This window comes from Mytilus edulis, chromosome 12 (genome assembly GCF_963676685.1).
Source record: "Mytilus edulis chromosome 12, xbMytEdul2.2, whole genome shotgun sequence".
Taxonomy (NCBI): domain Eukaryota; kingdom Metazoa; phylum Mollusca; class Bivalvia; order Mytilida; family Mytilidae; genus Mytilus; species Mytilus edulis.
Window position 1 is genome coordinate 79277509 of NC_092355.1, and position 21747 is coordinate 79299255.

Genomic DNA, 21747 nt, shown 5'->3' on the forward strand with positions numbered 1-21747 from the left:
CAGACAACCTGTTGTTGGGTTGCTGCTCCAGAATTAGTAATTTTATGGAAATTTTGCAGTTTTTGGTTATTATCTTGAATATTATAATAGATAGAGATAAACTGTAAACAGCAATAATGTTCAGCAAAGTATGATCTAAAAATAAGTCAACATGACCAAAATTGTCAGTTTACCCCTGAAGGAGTTATTGCCCTTTATAGTCATTTTTTAACAATTTTCATGAATTTTTTGTAAATTTTTGTAAATTTTTAGAATATATTTTCCCCTGTTATTACTGGGCCAAGTTCATTATAGATAGAGATAATTGTAGCAAGAAGAATGTCCGGTAAAGTAAGATCTACAAACACATCATAATCACCAAAACACAATTTTGTAATGAATTTATCTGTGTGGTTTCATATGCACATACGCAGCGACATTAAGGTGATTTTCCCGCAAAACCGAATAAAAAAACAGTGCAGGAGTTATTTCCCCTATCTAGATCAGAATGTGTAATGGCGGGCGACTTTTGACGTTGCAGACACAGTAACAAATGTAGCAATAGGTAAGGTACGCGTATCGCATGAATAATGAAATATATGGCATATGGTGTCTTTTTTAATATTATAATGTATTTTCACATCAAGAAATGGAAATAATTTGAGTGAAAGCTGTATTTATCAAAAGAAAAATAGCAAGCGGAGTTTAAGCTCCGCCCACCTGTTTACCTTATTTGGAAATTCAATGTAGTTGCGAAGCTTGCAGTTTGCAAGTTGGTTAATTGAAAATAACTAAAGTAGCCGTGCACTTGTCAGTTGAGATTATAACGACCTGGTTGAAGAAACTGATGAGAACAAATGGAAAATTTATTCAATATGATCCAATGTCAGGACAAAACACGACTTAGGTGTAATTTATCGCTTTCAGGTATTACAATCTAGAGATATATATACTAAAATGCAGAGGGAATGGCTTGTGCACTAAGAGATCAGATAATAAGGTTCCACTAAAGTCAAAATATAGGACACTTCATAAACATCTAAACTTTGCCTGTATCAGAGGCGGATTTAGGAGGGGGCAGGGGGCCCGGGCCCCCCCTTTTTGAGAAAAAATTTGGTTGCTTATATAGGGAATCATTGAAGCTTGACTGAAGCGGGCCCCCTCTTAGGTTAGTCAGTGGGCCCCCACTTATGAAAATTCCTGGATCCGCCACTGTGTATTTTTCAACCTATAATGAATAAAGTCATAAACTATGAGAACATATGTTCGGTGTCTTTCGTATTAAAATGTGTCAAAGAGACAGCAACCCAACCATAGAACAGACAATAGCAGAAGGTCACCAACTTGTTTTCGTGTTCAGACGTTTTATCTTCTATGTTTCGTGTTTAGTAGGATGACTTGATGTGTGCTTCATGTTTCCCCTTATTTATTTTCCATGTTTCCTGTCATACTCTTTAACTTCTCGTGCTTTTGACATACATCATGTACATGACATATTATTTTTATACAGTATATATAATAATTATAATCAGTATTAAAATTGAATAGTCACTGCATCCACTTTCCCTCTAAAATTAGAGTACATGGATGATATCAAATATCTGAACTGTGTCCCTGTTCAGTGTTCAGCTATATACATTTGTATATCCCCAGTAAACAGAATCGAGCCATAATGGTATTTTTAAAATTTTCATTGCGAGACCTCATGTCCAAGAGGCAGGAAAAAAAAACACTTGTAATAAAGCTGTGTATTCTGTTATAACAGACAATTGTGTACAAGCATGAACGGATGCAAATCATATCATTTATTAAATGGAAAAGGCCACAGCCTGTTTAGAAACGGTCAATTTTGACGGTATATTAAAGTCAGTCTGTCTGTCTGTTCCAGAATTGAATATTTTTCGTCGCATCTTTCTCAGGAAAATAACATGGACTTCTTAAATTTGGTTTGAGGGTTTATATGAGTCAGCAATACCGTGTGATGCTTTTTCATATTCATCACTCAACAAATTCCTGTGTACCTTAAAATTCTTAAAGTGTATGGGGGTATCAAAAGTGATCAGTAGCTCACAGATTCACTTGTTTGTTTTATAGTATTTTATATTTTTTGTGGGGGAGGGGGCTGGCTATTGTGAGCAGTGTTCTCAGCACTTCTAGTTAATCATAAAAATTACATTAAGACGAGGAAAAATTAGCAACATGCATATCCTGGGTTCATTTAATTTGCATTAATATAAACATTGTCATTAAAACATTTAATCCCGCTGCAAATGTTTGCACCTGTTCTAAGTCAGGAATCTGATGTACAGTAGTTGTCGTTTGTTTATGTAATTTATAAGTGTCTCTCGTTTCTTGTTTTTATATAGATTAGGCCGTTTGTTTTCCTGTTTGAATGGTTTTACACTTGTAATTTTGGGGCCCTATATAGCTTGTTTATTGATGTGAGCCAAGGCTCCGTGTTGAAGGCCATACATTGACCTACATGTATAATGGTTTACTTTTATAACTTGTTATTTGGATGGACATGATAGAGAGTTGTCTCATTGGCACTCACACCACATCTTCCTACATTGTATTTCTATTGTATGGCAAAAGTGATTTCTTTATTTAAAAAAATATATGATTCATTATCATGATTATACATGTTACGATGTATTCACAGGTTCGTACTATTTTTGACATACATGACATATAGCTCTGTAATTTTATTCACTACTTGTACATCTTTGGATTTTAAATGTTTGGCTTTGAGCGTTCCTGATGAAGGTAAATCCAGACTCAGCCAGAAAAGTGCTATGGACGCATGAAATTATTGAACCTGCTGTTTTCAATTTTTCATGCTCCTTTATTTTAAAAAAAAAGTATATAATTTCATTCTCTTTTTTTTTTAGGTCACCTGACAATAACAGGATTGAGGTTACAGTATGCCATTCAAGCTGTGATGAAATATAAAGTAATGGTTTGAATTCGGAGAGCTTCATTACATGTATTATAGACAGGTAAATTGTTTTATCCTGCAATTATCTACATGATCTAACTATTGTACATGTACAATGGGACGACTCACCTGAAGGGTCCCAAGTTAAACAGAAATTAAAAACTATATATATGTCATCATTTAGGCCTTATGGCCTTCAACAATGAGAAAAACACATTCTGCCACATTGTCTTCTCTAAAAGGCGCCAAATCATAATATTAATAAACCTGTTGAAGTAGAAAACTAATGGCCTTATTTATGTGAGAAAAAAGTGAATGAACAAACAAACAAACAAACAGCAACAAACAAGTGCTCAATTAAATATTACAGACACATACATAGTCAGGGGTACTACATGTATTTGTACAAGTTTATTTTATTTACTTGAAGAAGTAAAAAAAATACACATAACACGTATAAGTAAATAGATAATGTTTGAATAATCTAGCCTTAATTTTCTCAAAAATTTACTTGTACAAGTAAACCATGTAAACATTTCTTTCAATCCTAAAAAAAATCTTCAAGTTTTGAGATGTGAATCATGCCTTTAATGATCATGGTGATTTTTCCCAGTTTAGCTCAATTTTTTTTTAATTTTAAGTTCAATGTTTCATCTCATTATATGAATCCATCAAAGAAATTGATTGAGCAAAGATCTTGTATATTTGTGCAAGGCCTTCAAAAATTGCTCCTTTGAGGCTTGTAAATGAGCAGTGTTGTGAAGATAACAGACAAATGGGATTTTCATTGTCTATGAAATTACACTTAAATGATTGGTAAAGACATCTGCAGAGAGTACACAATTTAAAATTCGATTAGTGCAAAGAAATCTCAAGAATACAAGAAAGAAAAAAGGATGTAAAACAAGTACAATGTAAAACATTCTGAATGTGTAAGGGACATAACTATGCCATTTTTTGGTTTACCCATACAACATGTACAAGTAAATAAGATTCACTTGTATAAGTATCCTACAAATTCACTTTTTTTTCCATTCTTCAAGAATTGCAATACAATAATTAATGTACTTAATATAAATCATGATAATTTCTGAATTCAAAATGAAGTAAAATTGAGAATGGAAATGGGGAATGTGTCAAAGAGACAACAACCCGACCAAATAAAAAAAAAATAACAGCAGAAGGTCACCAACATGTAATTCCCGCACCCTGAGGCGTCCTTCAGTGTCTGTATATATATGTACGAGCAGTAATATTTATTTACACAGACATGACAGATATGCCTATAACCATGATAATAATAATATACTGAACTTGCTAGCTAAAATTTCTTGTGGATTCTTGATATTGATCATGTTGATATTGAAGTATTCCTGTCACTGTTCACATTTGGAAAAGGAGATACAAAATAATGAAGTTCAACATAATATTTAAATATTTATTACATTTTACATAGTGCGCCTTATTAAAATGTGTTTGGAAAATTTATTTTTTGTTCAAATGTTGAATGAAGACATTACTACTGGTAAAAAAGGACGAGAATTATTTTGTTAGCATTTTAACAGTACTTTTTGAAGAAGTATGTTTGCACTAACTTTTGATTACTTTTCTCATATTGAAAATTTCATTTGATATATACATTGTACTTGTATTATATTTGCATTTTCATATTTCAGGGATGAAGACCTGCAGTCAGACACCAGATAAAAGTTACTTATAACTCATCATGGCCATTATGGAAGATCTGATTAAAATTTGTCTAGAAAGCCACCAAATATGTCCATGAAAAATAGAAAAATGACAGCAATTCTACATAATGCACCGTACTAAGTAGAAGCATTGACTGTTTCAAAACCAAATGAATTGGAATTTAGTGTATTGATGCTGAAATAGAGAGGAATATTATTAATTGGACAATTTAACTTCTTTTTCATCATTATTGAAGTTGATGTATACCATCTTTAAGAGTTTTTACTTGACACATGTGACAGTTAAAAGGAATACCAAATATACATAATAAAGGCCGTTTGGAGATTTGTGAATAGTCTTAAAATAGGAGTTTCAAAAAGGATTTCAGTTAAAATATTGTATTTCAGGGATGTCAGAAATGTAATTGTAGGTCTCTTTCATGAAATGTTTTAAAAAATCTGCAATATCTAACCAAGACGAGTGAGAGATCTACAGATAGACATATGATATTCAGTTGAACTGTAAACATGGTAAAGGGGAATTTTGAAATATTCATTTATAAGACTTCTATGAGTGTTTTGTTATTTTTATGGCAATTACAGGAAAGCGATGTAAAAAGTAATTCAATATAGATATTAATCCTAGCAGAAAACTTACAGATATTATATGTACATTTCAGACATATACAAATTACATCATGTACATTGTACATGTACAAATGTAAGCATGCAATTCACTGATGCACCACCTATGTAGTTACATGTACATGTAATTATAAAAGTAAGAATATGACATACATGACATATGATTGCCAATGAAACAACTCTCAATCAGAGAACAACTAGTCATATACATGTATTAGCCACCAGAGAACAAGACAATCATAGTTTGTCATGGTTTATATTTCAATCTCATTTCATAACACAGACTATACAGGTTTACAAAATGTTCAAAAGCATTATAAAGTGTTTTGATTTCAGTTGTTGGTCATATTGATGTTGGCCTTCAATACTGAGCAAGACCTCTGTACAAATGTACAAATGTAACATCCACAGAATGTTTGAACCAAAAAATGTTGGATATTTTTCTTTGCTTGCATTTATCATGTAGCTGCTCTTTTGTACATATGTACATTAACATGTTCATATGCATTTAATTTTCTACTGGTATACATGGTATACTTGGAAACTTGTGATGGAATATTTCCACAGTATAAAAAATTCTTATATCTAGCAAGATTAGCAACTGATGTTAGATATACATGTACAGCATTATATTACCATATGCATCATGTGCATACATAATACATTTTACATGTACATTTGTATGGCAATTTCCAACACACAGACAGAAATTACTTTCTATATATTTTAAATTTGAATGCATCATACATGTAATTACATGTATGTATATATAGTACAGCTAGAATTTCATTAAAAAAAAAGATGATGTGGTATAATTGCCAATGAAGTTTTGATTAACAATTAAGTTGTGTTATTTTTTGTGATTGGGTCAGGGAAAGATTAACCCATGATTTTTGGTAGGCAGTACATTGTAGTTCTATAACCGTTACCATGGTTAACACGTACATACAAAAATGTACATTGTATCATTTTATGAGTTTCCGTCTGACTAATTGTCCTTTCCCCTATATCATGGAAATCGATTCATTCTGATTGATCTGACACTTCGGGATTGTGGTTATGTATAAATTATATTAAGTTAGTTAATTCTGTATTTAGATGTATATTCTGGTACATAAAATTTATTCTATTAGGACAGAAAAGAAATACCATTTCAGTTGACTCCAATCTCAGCAGTTGATAAGAAATAAGTTTTCTGATTTTAACATCTTTGAGATGAACATGATGAACCTGAATTAAAATATTATGACACTTAATAATGAAAACACAATTGATTGATTGTGCTGAATGTCACATAAGCACATACGACTATTTCTTTGCTGTCCATTTGTATTGGTGGACACTTTGCACAGAAGGCAGGAATTTAATATGAAATGAGCGGCAGTAAAAAATAGGTCCCTATTTCCAACTTCATGATAGAATTGTATTCTTTGATGTCTTTTGAGGTTGAGAAATTAAGATGATATATTTACAAGGCTGCAGATTGAATCATAGGTACAATGTACACTGTACATATATACCTAAATCTGAAACAAATCAGATGAGATTAAAATAAGTCGTATACAATGTATGCATCTGAAATAATTTTTGAAACTGGTATATACATGTAGTGGAAGCATAAATTATAGAGCACAAAGTTTGTTTTTTTTAAATTTGGGGTACTCAATGTCTTATCTTTTAATCTTTACTCCAAAAGGTAGTTTGTGCAAATATTGAAACTCACACATTCTATGAAAAAAGGAATTATATCCCCAATGTTAATGCTGGTGTACAAATTTTAAAATGTATGCCTTTGAATTACAAACATAATAAAATCAGTAAAAGTAGGGCAGAATAATTTTACCAAGTAACTGTAAGGATATTAGAATAAGTCAAATACTGCTCCAGATTGGTTGAAAGGGAATATTCTGTGTAATAAGACGCAGGAAATAACTATGGAGTCCGACATAATAAAAAAAAAGCAAGCCATACAAAAAAACTGGCATAGCAGCTGGTGAAAATAGATGCAAAAGAATCACCAGAATGAATCTAAAAGTGACAAATCATGATTTACAATTGATACCAGTCACACTTGATAAGCAGGAGATATTCAACAAATAAAATCTCCATCTATTGATGTGATGCAGGTAGGAGTTAAGTATATTTATAATTTAAACATTACGAATGACACACCCAATTTCTTTATTAATGCAGCTTTTTTCATTAAAATGTTAATGATTCACAATACACAAACACTAGAAGAGACCTAGTAGGCTAATCTATTAAAATTTATATAATGAATTTTTACTTGCAGAACGAGAACTATACAAGCACACGAGATACGATTCCGGATTTGAACCAAAAAAAAGGGGGAAGGCTGCATGCCCCAACACTACATGCATGTAACCCACGTATGGGGTGTATAATAATGACCTTGTAGGCTTATCTATTAAATTAATTTATATATTGAACTTTGATTTGTAGAACAAGAACTATACAAGCACCCGAGATGCGATTCCGGATTTGAACAAAAAAGGGGGGAAGGCTGCATGCCCCAACACTACATGCATGTAACCCACGTTTGGGGTGTATAATAATGACCTGAATAATTATGTTTTTTGCCTTCAATAATTTAAATAGCAATAAGACAATAGTTGTTTCAAACTTCGCACAAACATATTATCAAATGAAACGCCGGTGAAAACAAAATATACCGTAGTTTTCCCGTCAGCCGATCCGACTACTAGAGGGTCTTTCAAACGCTTTTTTCGTGCATTTTAGGGCGATTATGCTACAACATGTTAGAATAATTGAAAAGTGCAGGTGCAAGAGCTATACCAACCCACTGCATGCTGGTATTGGTAGAAAGGCCACATTTCAAACTTTTCGAAAAGTGCTGCTACTAGTTATATAGCGTTCGTGTAAAAGAAATTTCACAACCCGAAGTGCCAAAAAATCAATAAATCGATTAAATTCTCCATGTTTTATTGTTTTTTAATTACAAAACCTCTAATGAAAATTAAGTGGCAGCACTTTTCCAGTAAAACAAGTTATCCTGATTACAACGAGCCCAAAATCAGGGCGATCCGATTTCATCTTGCACCTGCACTTTTGACTTTTTTGGGAAATGTCTTTACTTTCAGTTTAAAGTCACGTGACACTAGTGTATTTATATTTTTCTAAAAATAAAAGTTTGTAATATAAATAAGAATAGACCCTTTTCCCCCCGATTACTCATATGACGTGTATTTTGGCTTTTAGGCAGAGAAAACTCACTTTGAGTACAATATGATTTTTTTTTGTGTATAAAAATGGAAATTTTCTTGAAACGACCTTAACACCCCTGCGTAGACCAAGGTGAGCGACACAGGCTCTTGAGAGCCTCTAGTTTATCAATCTTTTTTATACATCTTCGAGTCAAGAAAATTTTGACAAATTTATAATTTGTCATATATTAGAAATGAATTTAAAACAACAATGATTTTTGCAGTACTAAAAAGGTGACAAAACCCTGCATTCATAATACAGTATACGTAGAAATCAATCTTGTCGCTAATACTACCCACACACATTTGAATCACCTCCCTTTTGATTGCATAAAAGACTTTAAATTAGTTTGTATATGAATTGTTAATTATACAGAAAATAAGTGTAGGTTGATGTTAAAGTCCGACAACACAATCAGCTGACATTTGAATTGACCATGCTATTTCTAATTGAATATTAAAAAATACCAATATCTTATAACTTAAATTTCGGTCGGAAGTTTTCTCCGGGCACTCCGGCTTCCTCCACCAATAAAAACTGGCCGGCACAAAATAGCCCAAAAGTGGTGCTTAAAAGTGGCGTTAAAACACCAAAAATCAAATCAAAATTATAACTTAAATTCAGCTTCGCCCTTGCAAATTTATGTATAACCACCTTTAAATATATTCTTTTAGGGTTACGAAGATATTGGGCTGAATTCAGAGGAAAGTTTGTTCGGAATGTTTGTTCCATCGGAAACAAGTCATAACTATGTTGTAAATTGATCTCCTTTATATTTTTTTCAAATGAAGCACCATAGAATGTGCAATTGATTTATTGTCTTCTGGAAATGTAATGTGTTAACAGCTTTCCTGCCTGTTGTTATTTTAACCATGTCACAATTCAACAGAAATTAGGCAATTCACAGTTAATTTTATTTTCTGTCAATAATTGTGCAGTATTGGGAGCATCTGTTGACAGTGCCAGCTTTCCATTGATTTGCATTTCAGAGCACATTTTAGCCGAATCATACAAAGTACTGATGAACACTGTCTGAGTATTGTCAATATAAAGTAAAACACCACTCTGACAGCTGCTTCCAATTGTAAGATACTTGTTACAAAAGTCTTCTTTGTTGTTACTAACAGATGAAAGTAATATACATATTTGTCTGTATTTCAGGGTGAGACTCCATATGATCTAGCAGCAAATTACAAAAGAGGGCAGTATAAAGAAGTGATGAAATACTTACAGGTACACATGCTTTAGAAAACAAATGCTTACACTCAGAATAAATCGATATAAACGATTTACAAAATGTAGAGAGATAAAAAACTAAATACCATAAAAAGGGAAGACACACGAAACCATCTTAGGTGCAACAGAAGGGTAAACTTAGAAATCTTACATCTAATAGTTTAAATTTCTCATTACCGAAGTAAAATCATGAAAGTACACTAGAATTTTTTATATGATATTTGAGGTATCTCTGGGTCTGGTAGGCATCAGACAGTGGCTATCAACACTGCAGTGAAAAAGTAACCTTTTACAATGGGAAATCATGTCATGACATGACATGATATGTCAAAAAGCGTGTGAAAACGCGTGACGTAGATGCAGACTTGTTAATATGAATGTGGTAATGTTCATAATTTCATACAAAGTTGTGAATATAAAAAACAATATATATATTCTACTGTGAACTTTTATTTTATTAAACAGTGGTCTGTAATGTTGCTTTTAAAGCACCACCACTTGGCACATATTCAAAACAACTGCCAGTTTCAAGTTTAGTTACATTTATTTGATAACAGCACACAATACAAATGTAACATAGTCAAGTTCTCATCCGAATTCAGTGTCAATTTCTTTATAATTGAAAAGGCTCTCCCACAGTAGGAATTGATATTTGACTGAATTAGCTTCATCAAGATTTGAAAGAATGTCATGTTTTTTTTTAGCAATGTAAAATGTCATCTATTATTTCTGCCATTGCTCCCATTGCTATTGCCTGGTTAAAACTGGGTAGTTCATCAGAAGAAAGCTGGTACTATGACACTGTTGCCGTGTTGGCTAGATTTGAAACTGAAATTGAAAAAGGAAAATGTTTTATAAATTTGATTTCCATTAGATAAACATGTTAAATGCTTATTCAAATAGCTACATTGTATTTCTCCTCTCACATGTATTGGTTTTTTAGCTCACCTGGCCCGAAGGGCCAAGTGAGCTTTTCTCATCACTTGGCGTCCGGCGTCCGTCGTCCGTCGTCCGTCGTCGTCCGTCGTCCGTCGTCGTCGTCCGTCGTCGTTAACTTTTACAAAAATCTTCTCCTCTGAAACTACTGGCCCAAATCAAACCAAACTTGGCCACAATCATCATTGGGGTATCTAGTTTAAAAAATGTGTGGCGTGACCCGGTCAACCAACCAAGATGGCCGCCACGGCTAAAAATAGAACATAGGGGTAAAATGCAGTTTTTGGCTTATAACTAAAAAACCAAAGCATTTAGAGCAAATCTGACATGGGGTAAATATGTTTATCAGGTCAAGATCTATCTGCCCTGAAATTTTCAGATGAATCGGTCAATCGGTTGTTGGGTTGCTGCCCCTGAATTGGTAATTTTGAGGAAATTTTGCTGTTTTTGGTTATTATCTTGAATATTATTATAGATAGAGATAAACTGTAAACAGCAATAATGTTCAGCAAAGTAAGATCTACAAATAAGTCAACATGACCAAAATGGTCAGTTGACCCGTTTAGGAGTTATTGCCCTTTATAGTCAATTTTTAACCATTTTTCGTTAATTAAAGTAATCTTTTACAAAAATCTTCTCCTCTGAAACTACTGGGCCAAATTAATCCAAACTTGGCCACAATCATCTTTGGGGTAGCTAGTTTAAAAAATGTGTGGCGTGACCTGGTCAACCAACCAAGATGGCCGCCACGGCTAAAAATAGAACAAAGGGGTAAAATGCAGTTTTTGGCTTATAACTCAAAAACCAAAGCATTTTGAGGAAATCTGACATGGGATAAAAATGTTTATCAGGTCAAGATCTATCTGCCCTGAAATTTTCAGATGAATCGGTCAATCGGTTGTTGGGTTGCTGCCCCTGAATTGGTAATTTTGAGGAAATTTTGCTGTTTTTGGTTATTATCTTGAATATTATTATAGATAGAGATAAATTGTAAACAGCAATAATGTTCAGCAAATTAAGATCTACAAATAAGTCAACATGACCAAAATGGTCAGTTGACCCCTTTAGGAGTTATTGCCCTTTATAGTCAATCTTTAACCATTTTTCATAAATCTAAGTAATCTTTTACAAAATCTCCACTGAAACTACTAGGCCACAATCATCTTTGGGGTATCTAGTTTGAAAAATGTGTCCGATGACCTGGCCATTCAACCAAGATGGCCGCCACGGCTAAAAATAGAACATAGGGGTAAAATGCAGTTTTTGGCTTATAACTATGAAACCAAAGCATCTAGAGCAAATCTGACAGGAAGTTAAATTGTTAATCAAGTCAATATCTATCTGCCCTGAATTTTTCAGAAGAATTGGACAACTGGTTGTTGGGTTGCTGCCCTCCAATTGGTAATTTTTAAAGAAATTTTGCCGTTTTTGGTTATCTTGAATACTATTATAGATAGCGATAAACTGTAAACAGCAATAATGTTCAGCAAAGTAAGATCTACAAATAAGTCAACATGACCTAAATGGTCAATTGACCCCTTAAGGAGTTATTGTCCTTTATAGTCAATTTTTAACAATTTTCATTAATTTGGTAAATTTATGTAAATTTTTACCAAATATAGTTCTCTGTTACTAATGGGCAAAGTTCATTATAGATATAATTGTAAGAAGCAAAACCGTTCAGTAAAGTAAGAACTTCAAACACATCACCATCACCAAAATAGAATTTTGTCATGAATCCATTTGTGTCCTTTGTTTAATATGCACATAGACCAAGGTGAGCGACACAGGCTCTTTAGAGCCTCTAGTTTATCATTGCAACATAGAATGCACAAAATATGCATTATTTGTCACTCGATCATTTAAACTCGAACTCTAAAATATAATTTATAAATCTTGAATCTTGCCGTACACATCGTTTTGGCTTAACGATCGGCACTTTAGACGACGGTACAGGCCCTGGAAGTGACCTATTTCTGTGCACATGTCCCCTATAAAGTGAATTTGAACGGTCTCACTAATTAGCGACAACAAGAATTTTAGCGACAAGAAGCGACAAGAAACTATTTAGCGACAAGAAAACATATTTTTTTAATTAAAATTAATTATTGCAATAAATATTAAAAGAATATGCAAAAGAAAGTTAAAATTGATAGAAAAAAATGAAACATTATTTACATAATATTTTATCATCTATTATGTATAACAGCCAGTATTACGTTTAATTATTGTATTATGAGATTACTTTTCCTTGTGTTTAAGAACATATTATTTATCTTATAATTTGTTTTTTTAAAACTCTTTTCGTGCAATATATATTAAGCTCGCAAAATGAATTATTTGTGCATCATTGTCCTGAAAATATTGACACAAATTGTGAAATACAAAGAACTGAAATCAAACAAGAGGAAAAGAAAATTGAAATGTGAATGTTTTCATGTTTTTATTTGTTTATTACCTCATTAAACGATATTTATCATGTTTATGCATATTGATTGAAGATGAAAGGAAATTAATGACAATCTTGAGTTTTCAACAGGTGTTCACTATTTACAATGATTGTATATTCTGGCGCGTGTAATTGTATAGTCTGACACGTGTACAAAGTTGAAGGTGTTAATTGGATGTTATTGAAGCAATAAAACAGGAGACACACGCCTCGTTAATCTCATTTGATGTTCCACATTGTGTGTACTGTTATTACCTTAGGGTGAAGCCACATCTAATGTTGTTCCTATCAAGAACAATGAATTATACTGTTAGAAAGGAAATTATATTTCATGTTTTTGTTTCAATAAATCCTTCAAAGGAAAGTTGACCTTTTTTTGTTTTTGTTTCAATTTTATAGAGTGTGCATTTCCTTTGCTCTACCAAGCTGACTGAAGCCATTCAACTTTTATGCTTAGTACAAATTTCTTTATATCTAATAAAAAAAAAATGTTTTCTTGTCGCTAAATAGTCTTCTTGTCGCTAAAATAATTCTTGTTGTCGCTTCTTGACGCTTGTTGTCGCTTCTTGACGCTTGTTGTCGCTAATTAGTGAGACCCAATTTGAAAGAAAGTCACAAAATTGTTAAAACTAATCACAAACTACTTACCTTTTACTGTTTGTCCATATAGAAAAACAAACAATGTGGCAGCCAAACAATTACTTCGAATTTTTTCGGTATTTATCGCCGAATAAGGAAAAAACCAGAGAACCCGAGAATAGCGATATCACTAACAACCAAAAAATGAAAAGAACGAAAAAGCGTGTAATTGCGTGTAAAGTGGTGAAAAGCGTGTACACGCCATGTGACAAAATCCTGGCGTGTAAACCGTTGAAAAAGCGTGTATTACACGCGAATATCATGTCACTTGACATGTATGCAACATACTGATGCTAAGCCTCTTTTTTAATGACTTTCCTTTTTAGATTTGATCCTATATACATGATATAGAAATAGAAATAGATTAATTGGTCCACACCCCAAAAGTTTAAATTATAAATAAGTTTTTACAATGTTTGATAGATAAAAGGAAACCTGAGCATAGGTTATTCACATTGGGAACATAATAATTAGATCCCGTATATTTATTAAAAAAATTAAAAACAACACTTCCATGACTTCATAAATTTCATGGATTGCAGGCAATTTTTATATGCCTGTCAAAATTTTGACGGGACGTATTATGGTATACAAATGTCCGGTGTCCGTCCGTCTGTCCGACGTAAACATGTTGCACTGTAACTTGAGAACGACTTATCTTAATTTCATGAAACTTATGATGGTCAAATGATCTGTATACTTTTTGGTGAAAATAAGATTTAAACTTTTTGAGTTACGGCACTTTGTAACTAAAACAGGGGGGTGTTTTTTTTCACATGTCGCACCGTATCTCAAAAACGATTCTTTTAACTGATAACTTTGCCTGATGGAGTTGCAACAAGGGAAGGTTTTTTTTTACATGTCACGCCGTATCTCAAAAACTATTTATGATTATTGCTTGAAACTGTACACACTTCTTTGTTATATTAATCTAAAGATCGGTATACTTTTTGGTTTGATTCAAAATTTTATTTTAGTGATATTTAGTTTTTTGTAAAAAAAAAAAACAAGGTGGGAGGGTTTCACATATCCCACCGTGTCTCAAAAACAATAAATGGTTATTGCTTAAAACTTTCTCAGAAACTATTTATGATTATTGCATAAAACTTCCACACAAGACGTCGGGCGTATCATGCGCTCATGGCGCAGGTGTTTATTCTGGATTTATCTTCATCAGGAAAGCTCAAAGCCAAATAGTTGAAAGCCAAGGTTGTATTTAGGAACCGAAACAGTTTAAGAGGTTTATGACCAAATAGGACCTAAAATAATTAAAGCTTACTGTGCATGTTGTGATTCTAACTTCTTTGTGAAACGATATTATTGGGCAGCTACAATGTTTTCATATTGACTTATCATAGTTACTCAATACCAACATAAAAACAGTTTAATAGACTTACACTGTTAATTACGTTTCTTAATTTTATAGGAAATGTCAGATCCCATTTTAACCAAACTCAGGCAGTTGAATAGAAATGACTTTCAGGATCTTGTAGCTCTGGGAACATTTTCTTCCTATGAAAACAGGGTGTTTTTGGCTGGGCCTTGTAATATTGGGAAATCGTCGCTTGCAAGTATTCTTATCGGCGAGGAAATTCCAAAAACATGGATTTCAACTGATGGACTAATTATTCATTTCGGAAGAAATGGCATCGACTTACAGCAACGAAAGATGATTCCGTTGAAAAAAGGTATGTATTATGTGTTTTATGTCGTGGCCTTTTCAACAAGATTCTTCTTTGACATATAAATTATCTTCAGCTTATAGAAAACTGTTTTTCTTTCACTGTCTTGTTGTCTTAACAAGAATTGTTATAGCCTTAGAACAATAGCTAGATATTGACTATAAAGTGCATTGCCCTTAAAGATAACAACAATTTAATGTTTGAAGCACTAAAATTTCAACAAGGCATGTTTTCTGTTTGAATTTAGTTATATAATTTAGGAGTAGAATGACATTTTGATGAACACAATTCTCGTTTTAGAGTTATTGATGTCACTGTAAAACTTGATAAAGTTCACATGAAATTGATAATTCATTTGACTGCAACTTTTGTTCACAGCCATACAATGGGCACTTTTTAAATCGTCTATGTGGCTCAAAAAAAGAAGACAGAAACAAAACGTTTTTTACACAAGGACGGACATTTCATTTATTATTTTACCATTTAAATGTCAGGGACCATATAATAGAGGGCAAGTTGTATTTTATTTTTTTGGACATATAACATTAAACAAAAACTTAAGTACCTTACAAATAAGGTTTTATTTTGGTTCTCAATGATTATTGAGTTACCTTTTGAAATAAGAAATAGCATAAATAAATTCAATGTCTTTCACATGTTCAAACAATTCAAATCCAGATATGAACATTTCAATCTTCTGTATTATACTGATTAAAATTGTTTAAAACCTTTTTCAAACCTTATTCAGTAGCTTTTTCATGATGAAAATTAAGCAAGAAAAGAAGATTTTTCTTATGTTCTGTAGTTTACTGATATATATACTAAAATGTTTTTTAGGAGTAAACATTAAAAAAACAGCCTAGATTTAGAATTGTTCAAATATCAATCACTTTTTACAAACCTTCATCAAATTGAAAGATATTTTATAGGTGTTTGTGCAGAATCAAGAAATACAATCTAAGTCTTCATTTTTATGTTTTTACTGATAATTGGAAATTGTTTATGGAAGTCAACTTTGCAGTACTACAATGACAGCACCAATCATTGGCAAGACAACCTTTACAATTTTGGGGGTTAACAGATGATGTTTTTTTCTGCATTGGCAGGGGTATTTGTGATCACTAGATAACCTTTTTCTAGCTACTGTTCCAAATCTTTCTATCAGTGATTTCGACCACTTTGATTAATATATAAGTTTTAATATACAGGATAAAAATATATTCTTCATGCTAGGCTATTTAAATTAGGAATTTTCAACAAAGTTTAGCTACCGTTTTTTGGCATGTATAGTCCGCACTTTTTTTTTCCTTGAGAAAATGTTCAGAGTCTGTTTAAAAATTTTAGGAAAAATTATGATTTTATAGATATTTGTATTTTCTATATATATGAAAGCACACAACAGTTGACATAGTGGAGAAAAGGAATGACACAAATAAGTACTCTGGGTTAGATTTTGTTAAAATTTGGTAAAGAATTTTAGTCTCTTATTGATAATTGTAAAGATAAATAGTCACTGATTAAACCATGACCATCAAGGGGTAGAGTTAATCCTTCAGACAGGGGCTTATAAAAGATGAAATTGGTACTGGAAATTAAGTAATTCTGTTTTAATAGATATTGAATTTTAAAGTACAATTAATAGAGTGATGACCAAATCAAAATATGTATAATCAGTAGTAACAGTGATGATATCCCTCTATAATGGGTCAAACTAAAAGTCAAAATATGTATAATCAGTAGTAACAGTGATGATATCCGTCTATAATGGGTCAACCTAAAAGTCAAAATATGTATAATCAGTAGTAACAGTGATGATATCCGTCTAAAATGAGTCAATCTAAAAGTCAAAATATGTATAATCAGTAGTAACAGTGATGATATCCGTCTATAATGGGTCAACCTAAAAGTCAAAATATGTATAATCAGTAGTAACAGTGATGACATCTGTCTATAATGGGTCAACCTAAAAATCAAAATATGTACAATCAGTAGTAACAGTGATGATATCCGTCTATAATGGGTCAACCTAAAAGTCAAAATATGTACAATCAGTAGTAACAGTGATGACATCTGTCTATAATGGGTCAACCTTAAAGTCAAAATATGTATAATCAGTAGTAATAGTGATGATATCCCTCTATAATGAGTCAACCTTATAGTCAAAATATGTATAATCAGTAGCAACAGTGATGATATCCGTCTATAATCGGTCAACCTAAAAGTCAAAATATGTATAATCAGTAGTAACAGTGATGATATCCGTCTAAAATGAGTCAATCTAAAAGTCAAAATATGTATAATCAGTAGTAACAGTGATGATATCCGTCTATAATGGGTCAACCTAAAAGTCAAAATATGTATAATCAGTAGTAACAGTGATGACATCTGTCTATAATGGGTCAACCTAAAAATCAAAATATGTACAATCAGTAGTAACAGTGATGATATCCGTCTATAATGGGTCAACCTAAAAGTCAAAATATGTACAATCAGTAGTAACAGTGATGACATCTGTCTATAATGGGTCAACCTTAAAGTCAAAATATGTATAATCAGTAGTAATAGTGATGATATCCCTCTATAATGAGTCAACCTTATAGTCAAAATATGTATAATCAGTAGCAACAGTGATGATATCCGTCTATAATCGGTCAACCTAAAAGTCAAAATATGTATAATCAGTAGTAACAGTAATGATATCCCTCTATAATGGATCAACCTAAAAGTCAAAATATGCATAATCAGTAGTAATAGTGATGATATTTGACTATAATCATGATAATGGGTCAACCTAAAAGTCAAAATATGTATAATCAGTAGTAACAGTGATGATATCCGTCTATAATGGGTCAACCTTAAAGTCAAAATATGTATAATCAGTAGTAATAGTGATGATATCCCTCTATAATGAGTCAACCTTATAGTCAAAATATGTATAATCAGTAGTAACAGTGATGATATCCGTCTATAATGGGTCAACCTAAAAGTCAAAATATGTATAATCAGTAGTAACAGTGATGATATCCGTCTATAATGGGTGAACCTAAAAGTCAAAATATGTATAATCAGTAGTAACAGTGATGATATCCGTCTAAAATGAGTCAATCTAAAAGTCAAAATATGTATAATCAGTAGTAACAGTGATGATATCCGTCTATAATGGGTCAACCTAAAAGTCAAAATATGTATAATCAGTAGTAACAGTGATGACATCTGTCTATAATGGGTCAACCTAAAAATCAAAATATGTACAATCAGTAGTAACAGTGATGATATCCGTCTATAATGGGTCAACCTAAAAGTCAAAATATGTACAATCAGTAGTAACAGTGATGACATCTGTCTATAATGGGTCAACCTTAAAGTCAAAATATGTATAATCAGTAGTAATAGTGATGATATCCCTCTATAATGAGTCAACCTTATAGTCAAAATATGTATAATCAGTAGCAACAGTGATGATATCCGTCTATAATCGGTCAACCTAAAAGTCAAAATATGTATAATCAGTAGCAACAGTAATGATATCCCTCTATAATGGATCAACCTAAAAGTCAAAATATGCATAATCAGTAGTAATAGTGATGATATTTGACTATAATCATGATAATGGGTCAACCTAAAAGTCAAAATATGTATAATCAGTAGTAACAGTGATGATATCCGTCTAAAATGAGTCAATCTAAAAGTCAAAATATGTATAATCAGTAGTAACAGTGATGATATCCGTCTATAATGGGTCAACCTAAAAGTCAAAATATGTATAATCAGTAGTAACAGTGATGACATCTGTCTATAATGGGTCAACCTAAAAATCAAAATATGTACAATCAGTAGTAACAGTGATGATATCCGTCTATAATGGGTCAACCTAAAAGTCAAAATATGTATAATCAGTAGTAACAGTGATGATATCCGTCTATAATGGGTCAACCTAAAAGTCAAAATATGTATAATCATTAGTAACAGTGATGATATCCGTCTATAATGGGTCAACCTAAAAGTCAAAATATGTACAATCAGTAGTAACAGTGATGACATCTGTCTATAATGGGTCAACCTTAAAGTCAAAATATGTATAATCAGTAGTAATAGTGATGATATCCCTCTATAATGAGTCAACCTTATAGTCAAAATATGTATAATCAGTAGCAACAGTGATGATATCCGTCTATAATCGGTCAACCTAAAAGTCAAAATATGTATAATCAGTAGTAACAGTGATGATATCCGTCTAAAATGAGTCAATCTAAAAGTCAAAATATGTATAATCAGTAGTAACAGTGATGATATCCGTCTATAATGGGTCAACCTAAAAGTCAAAATATGTATAATCAGTAGTAACAGTGATGACATCTGTCTATAATGGGTCAACCTAAAAATCAAAATATGTACAATCAGTAGTAACAGTGATGATATCCGTCTATAATGGGTCAACCTAAAAGTCAAAATATGTACAATCAGTAGTAACAGTGATGACATCTGTCTATAATGGGTCAACCTTAAAGTCAAAATATGTATAATCAGTAGTAATAGTGATGATATCCCTCTATAATGAGTCAACCTTATAGTCAAAATATGTATAATCAGTAGCAACAGTGATGATATCCGTCTATAATCGGTCAACCTAAAAGTCAAAATATGTATAATCAGTAGTAACAGTAATGATATCCCTCTATAATGGATCAACCTAAAAGTCAAAATATGCATAATCAGTAGTAATAGTGATGATATTTGACTATAATCATGATAATGGGTCAACCTAAAAGTCAAAATATGTATAATCAGTAGTAACAGTGATGATATCCGTCTATAATGGGTCAACCTAAAAGTCAAAATATGTATAATCAGTAGTAACAGTGATGACATCTGTCTATAATGGGTCAACCTAAAAATCAAAATATGTACAATCAGTAGTAACAGTGATGATATCCGTCTATAATGGGTCAACCTAAAAGTCAAAATATGTACAATCAGTAGTAACAGTGATGACATCTGTCTATAATGGGTCAACCTTAAAGTCAAAATATGTATAATCAGTAGTAATAGTGATGATATCCCTCTATAATGAGTCAACCTTATAGTCAAAATATGTATAATCAGTAGCAACAGTGATGATATCCGTCTATAATCGGTCAACCTAAAAGTCAAAATATGTATAATCAGTAGCAACAGTAATGATATCCCTCTATAATGGATCAACCTAAAAGTCAAAATATGCATAATCAGTAGTAATAGTGATGATATTTGACTATAATCATGATAATGGGTCAACCTTAAAGTCAAAATATGTATAATCAGTAGTAACAGTGATGATATCCGTCTATAATGGGTCAACCTAAAAGTCAAAATATGTATAATCAGTAGTAACAGTGATGATATCCGTCTGAAATGAGTCAATCTAAAAGTCAAAATATGTATAATCAGTAGTAACAGTGATGATATCCGTCTATAATGGGTCAACCTAAAAGTCAAAATATGTATAATCAGTAGTAACAGTGATGACATCTGTCTATAATGGGTCAACCTAAAAATCAAAATATGTACAATCAGTAGTAACAGTGATGATATCCGTCTATAATGGGTCAACCTAAAAGTCAAAATATGTATAATCAGTAGTAACAGTGATGATATCCGTCTATAATGGGTCAACCTAAAAGTCAAAATATGTATAATCATTAGTAACAGTGATGATATCCGTCTATAATGGGTCAACCTAAAAGTCAAAATATGTACAATCAGTAGTAACAGTGATGACATCTGTCTATAATGGGTCAACCTTAAAGTCAAAATATGTATAATCAGTAGTAATAGTGATGATATCCCTCTATAATGAGTCAACCTTATAGTCAAAATATGTATAATCAGTAGCAACAGTGATGATATCCGTCTATAATCGGTCAACCTAAAAGTCAAAATATGTATAATCAGTAGTAACAGTGATGATATCCGTCTAAAATGAGTCAATCTAAAAGTCAAAATATGTATAATCAGTAGTAACAGTGATGATATCCGTCTATAATGGGTCAACCTAAAAGTCAAAATATGTATAATCAGTAGTAACAGTGATGACATCTGTCTATAATGGGTCAACCTAAAAATCAAAATATGTACAATCAGTAGTAACAGTGATGATATCCGTCTATAATGGGTCAACCTAAAAGTCAAAATATGTACAATCAGTAGTAACAGTGATGACATCTGTCTATAATGGGTCAACCTTAAAGTCAAAATATGTATAATCAGTAGTAATAGTGATGATATCCCTCTATAATGAGTCAACCTTATAGTCAAAATATGTATAATCAG

The 21747-nt window shown here is 32.1% G+C and overlaps 2 protein-coding genes and 1 long non-coding RNA gene across 3 annotated transcripts in view; all 3 read left to right on the forward strand.

Moving 5' to 3' along the window:
- Nucleotides 1-21747, forward strand: part of LOC139497229 (uncharacterized) — a 308105-nt gene that overhangs the window by 228705 nt on the left and 57653 nt on the right. The window lies entirely within an intron of this gene.
- On the forward strand, nt 438-5174 carry LOC139499193 (uncharacterized). Its single transcript, XR_011658147.1, has 3 exons — nt 438-544; nt 2871-2978; nt 4594-5174. It is a non-coding gene; the product is annotated as an uncharacterized lncRNA (long non-coding RNA).
- Nucleotides 7371-21747, forward strand: part of LOC139499292 (probable serine/threonine-protein kinase roco6) — a 29336-nt gene continuing 14959 nt past the window's right edge. The window contains exons 1-4 of the mRNA XM_071287960.1: nt 7371-7376; nt 9171-9251; nt 9658-9729; nt 15183-15444. Coding sequence (XP_071144061.1) covers nt 7371-7376; nt 9171-9251; nt 9658-9729; nt 15183-15444 — 421 coding nt within the window. The remainder of the gene's footprint in view (nt 7377-9170; nt 9252-9657; nt 9730-15182; nt 15445-21747) is intronic.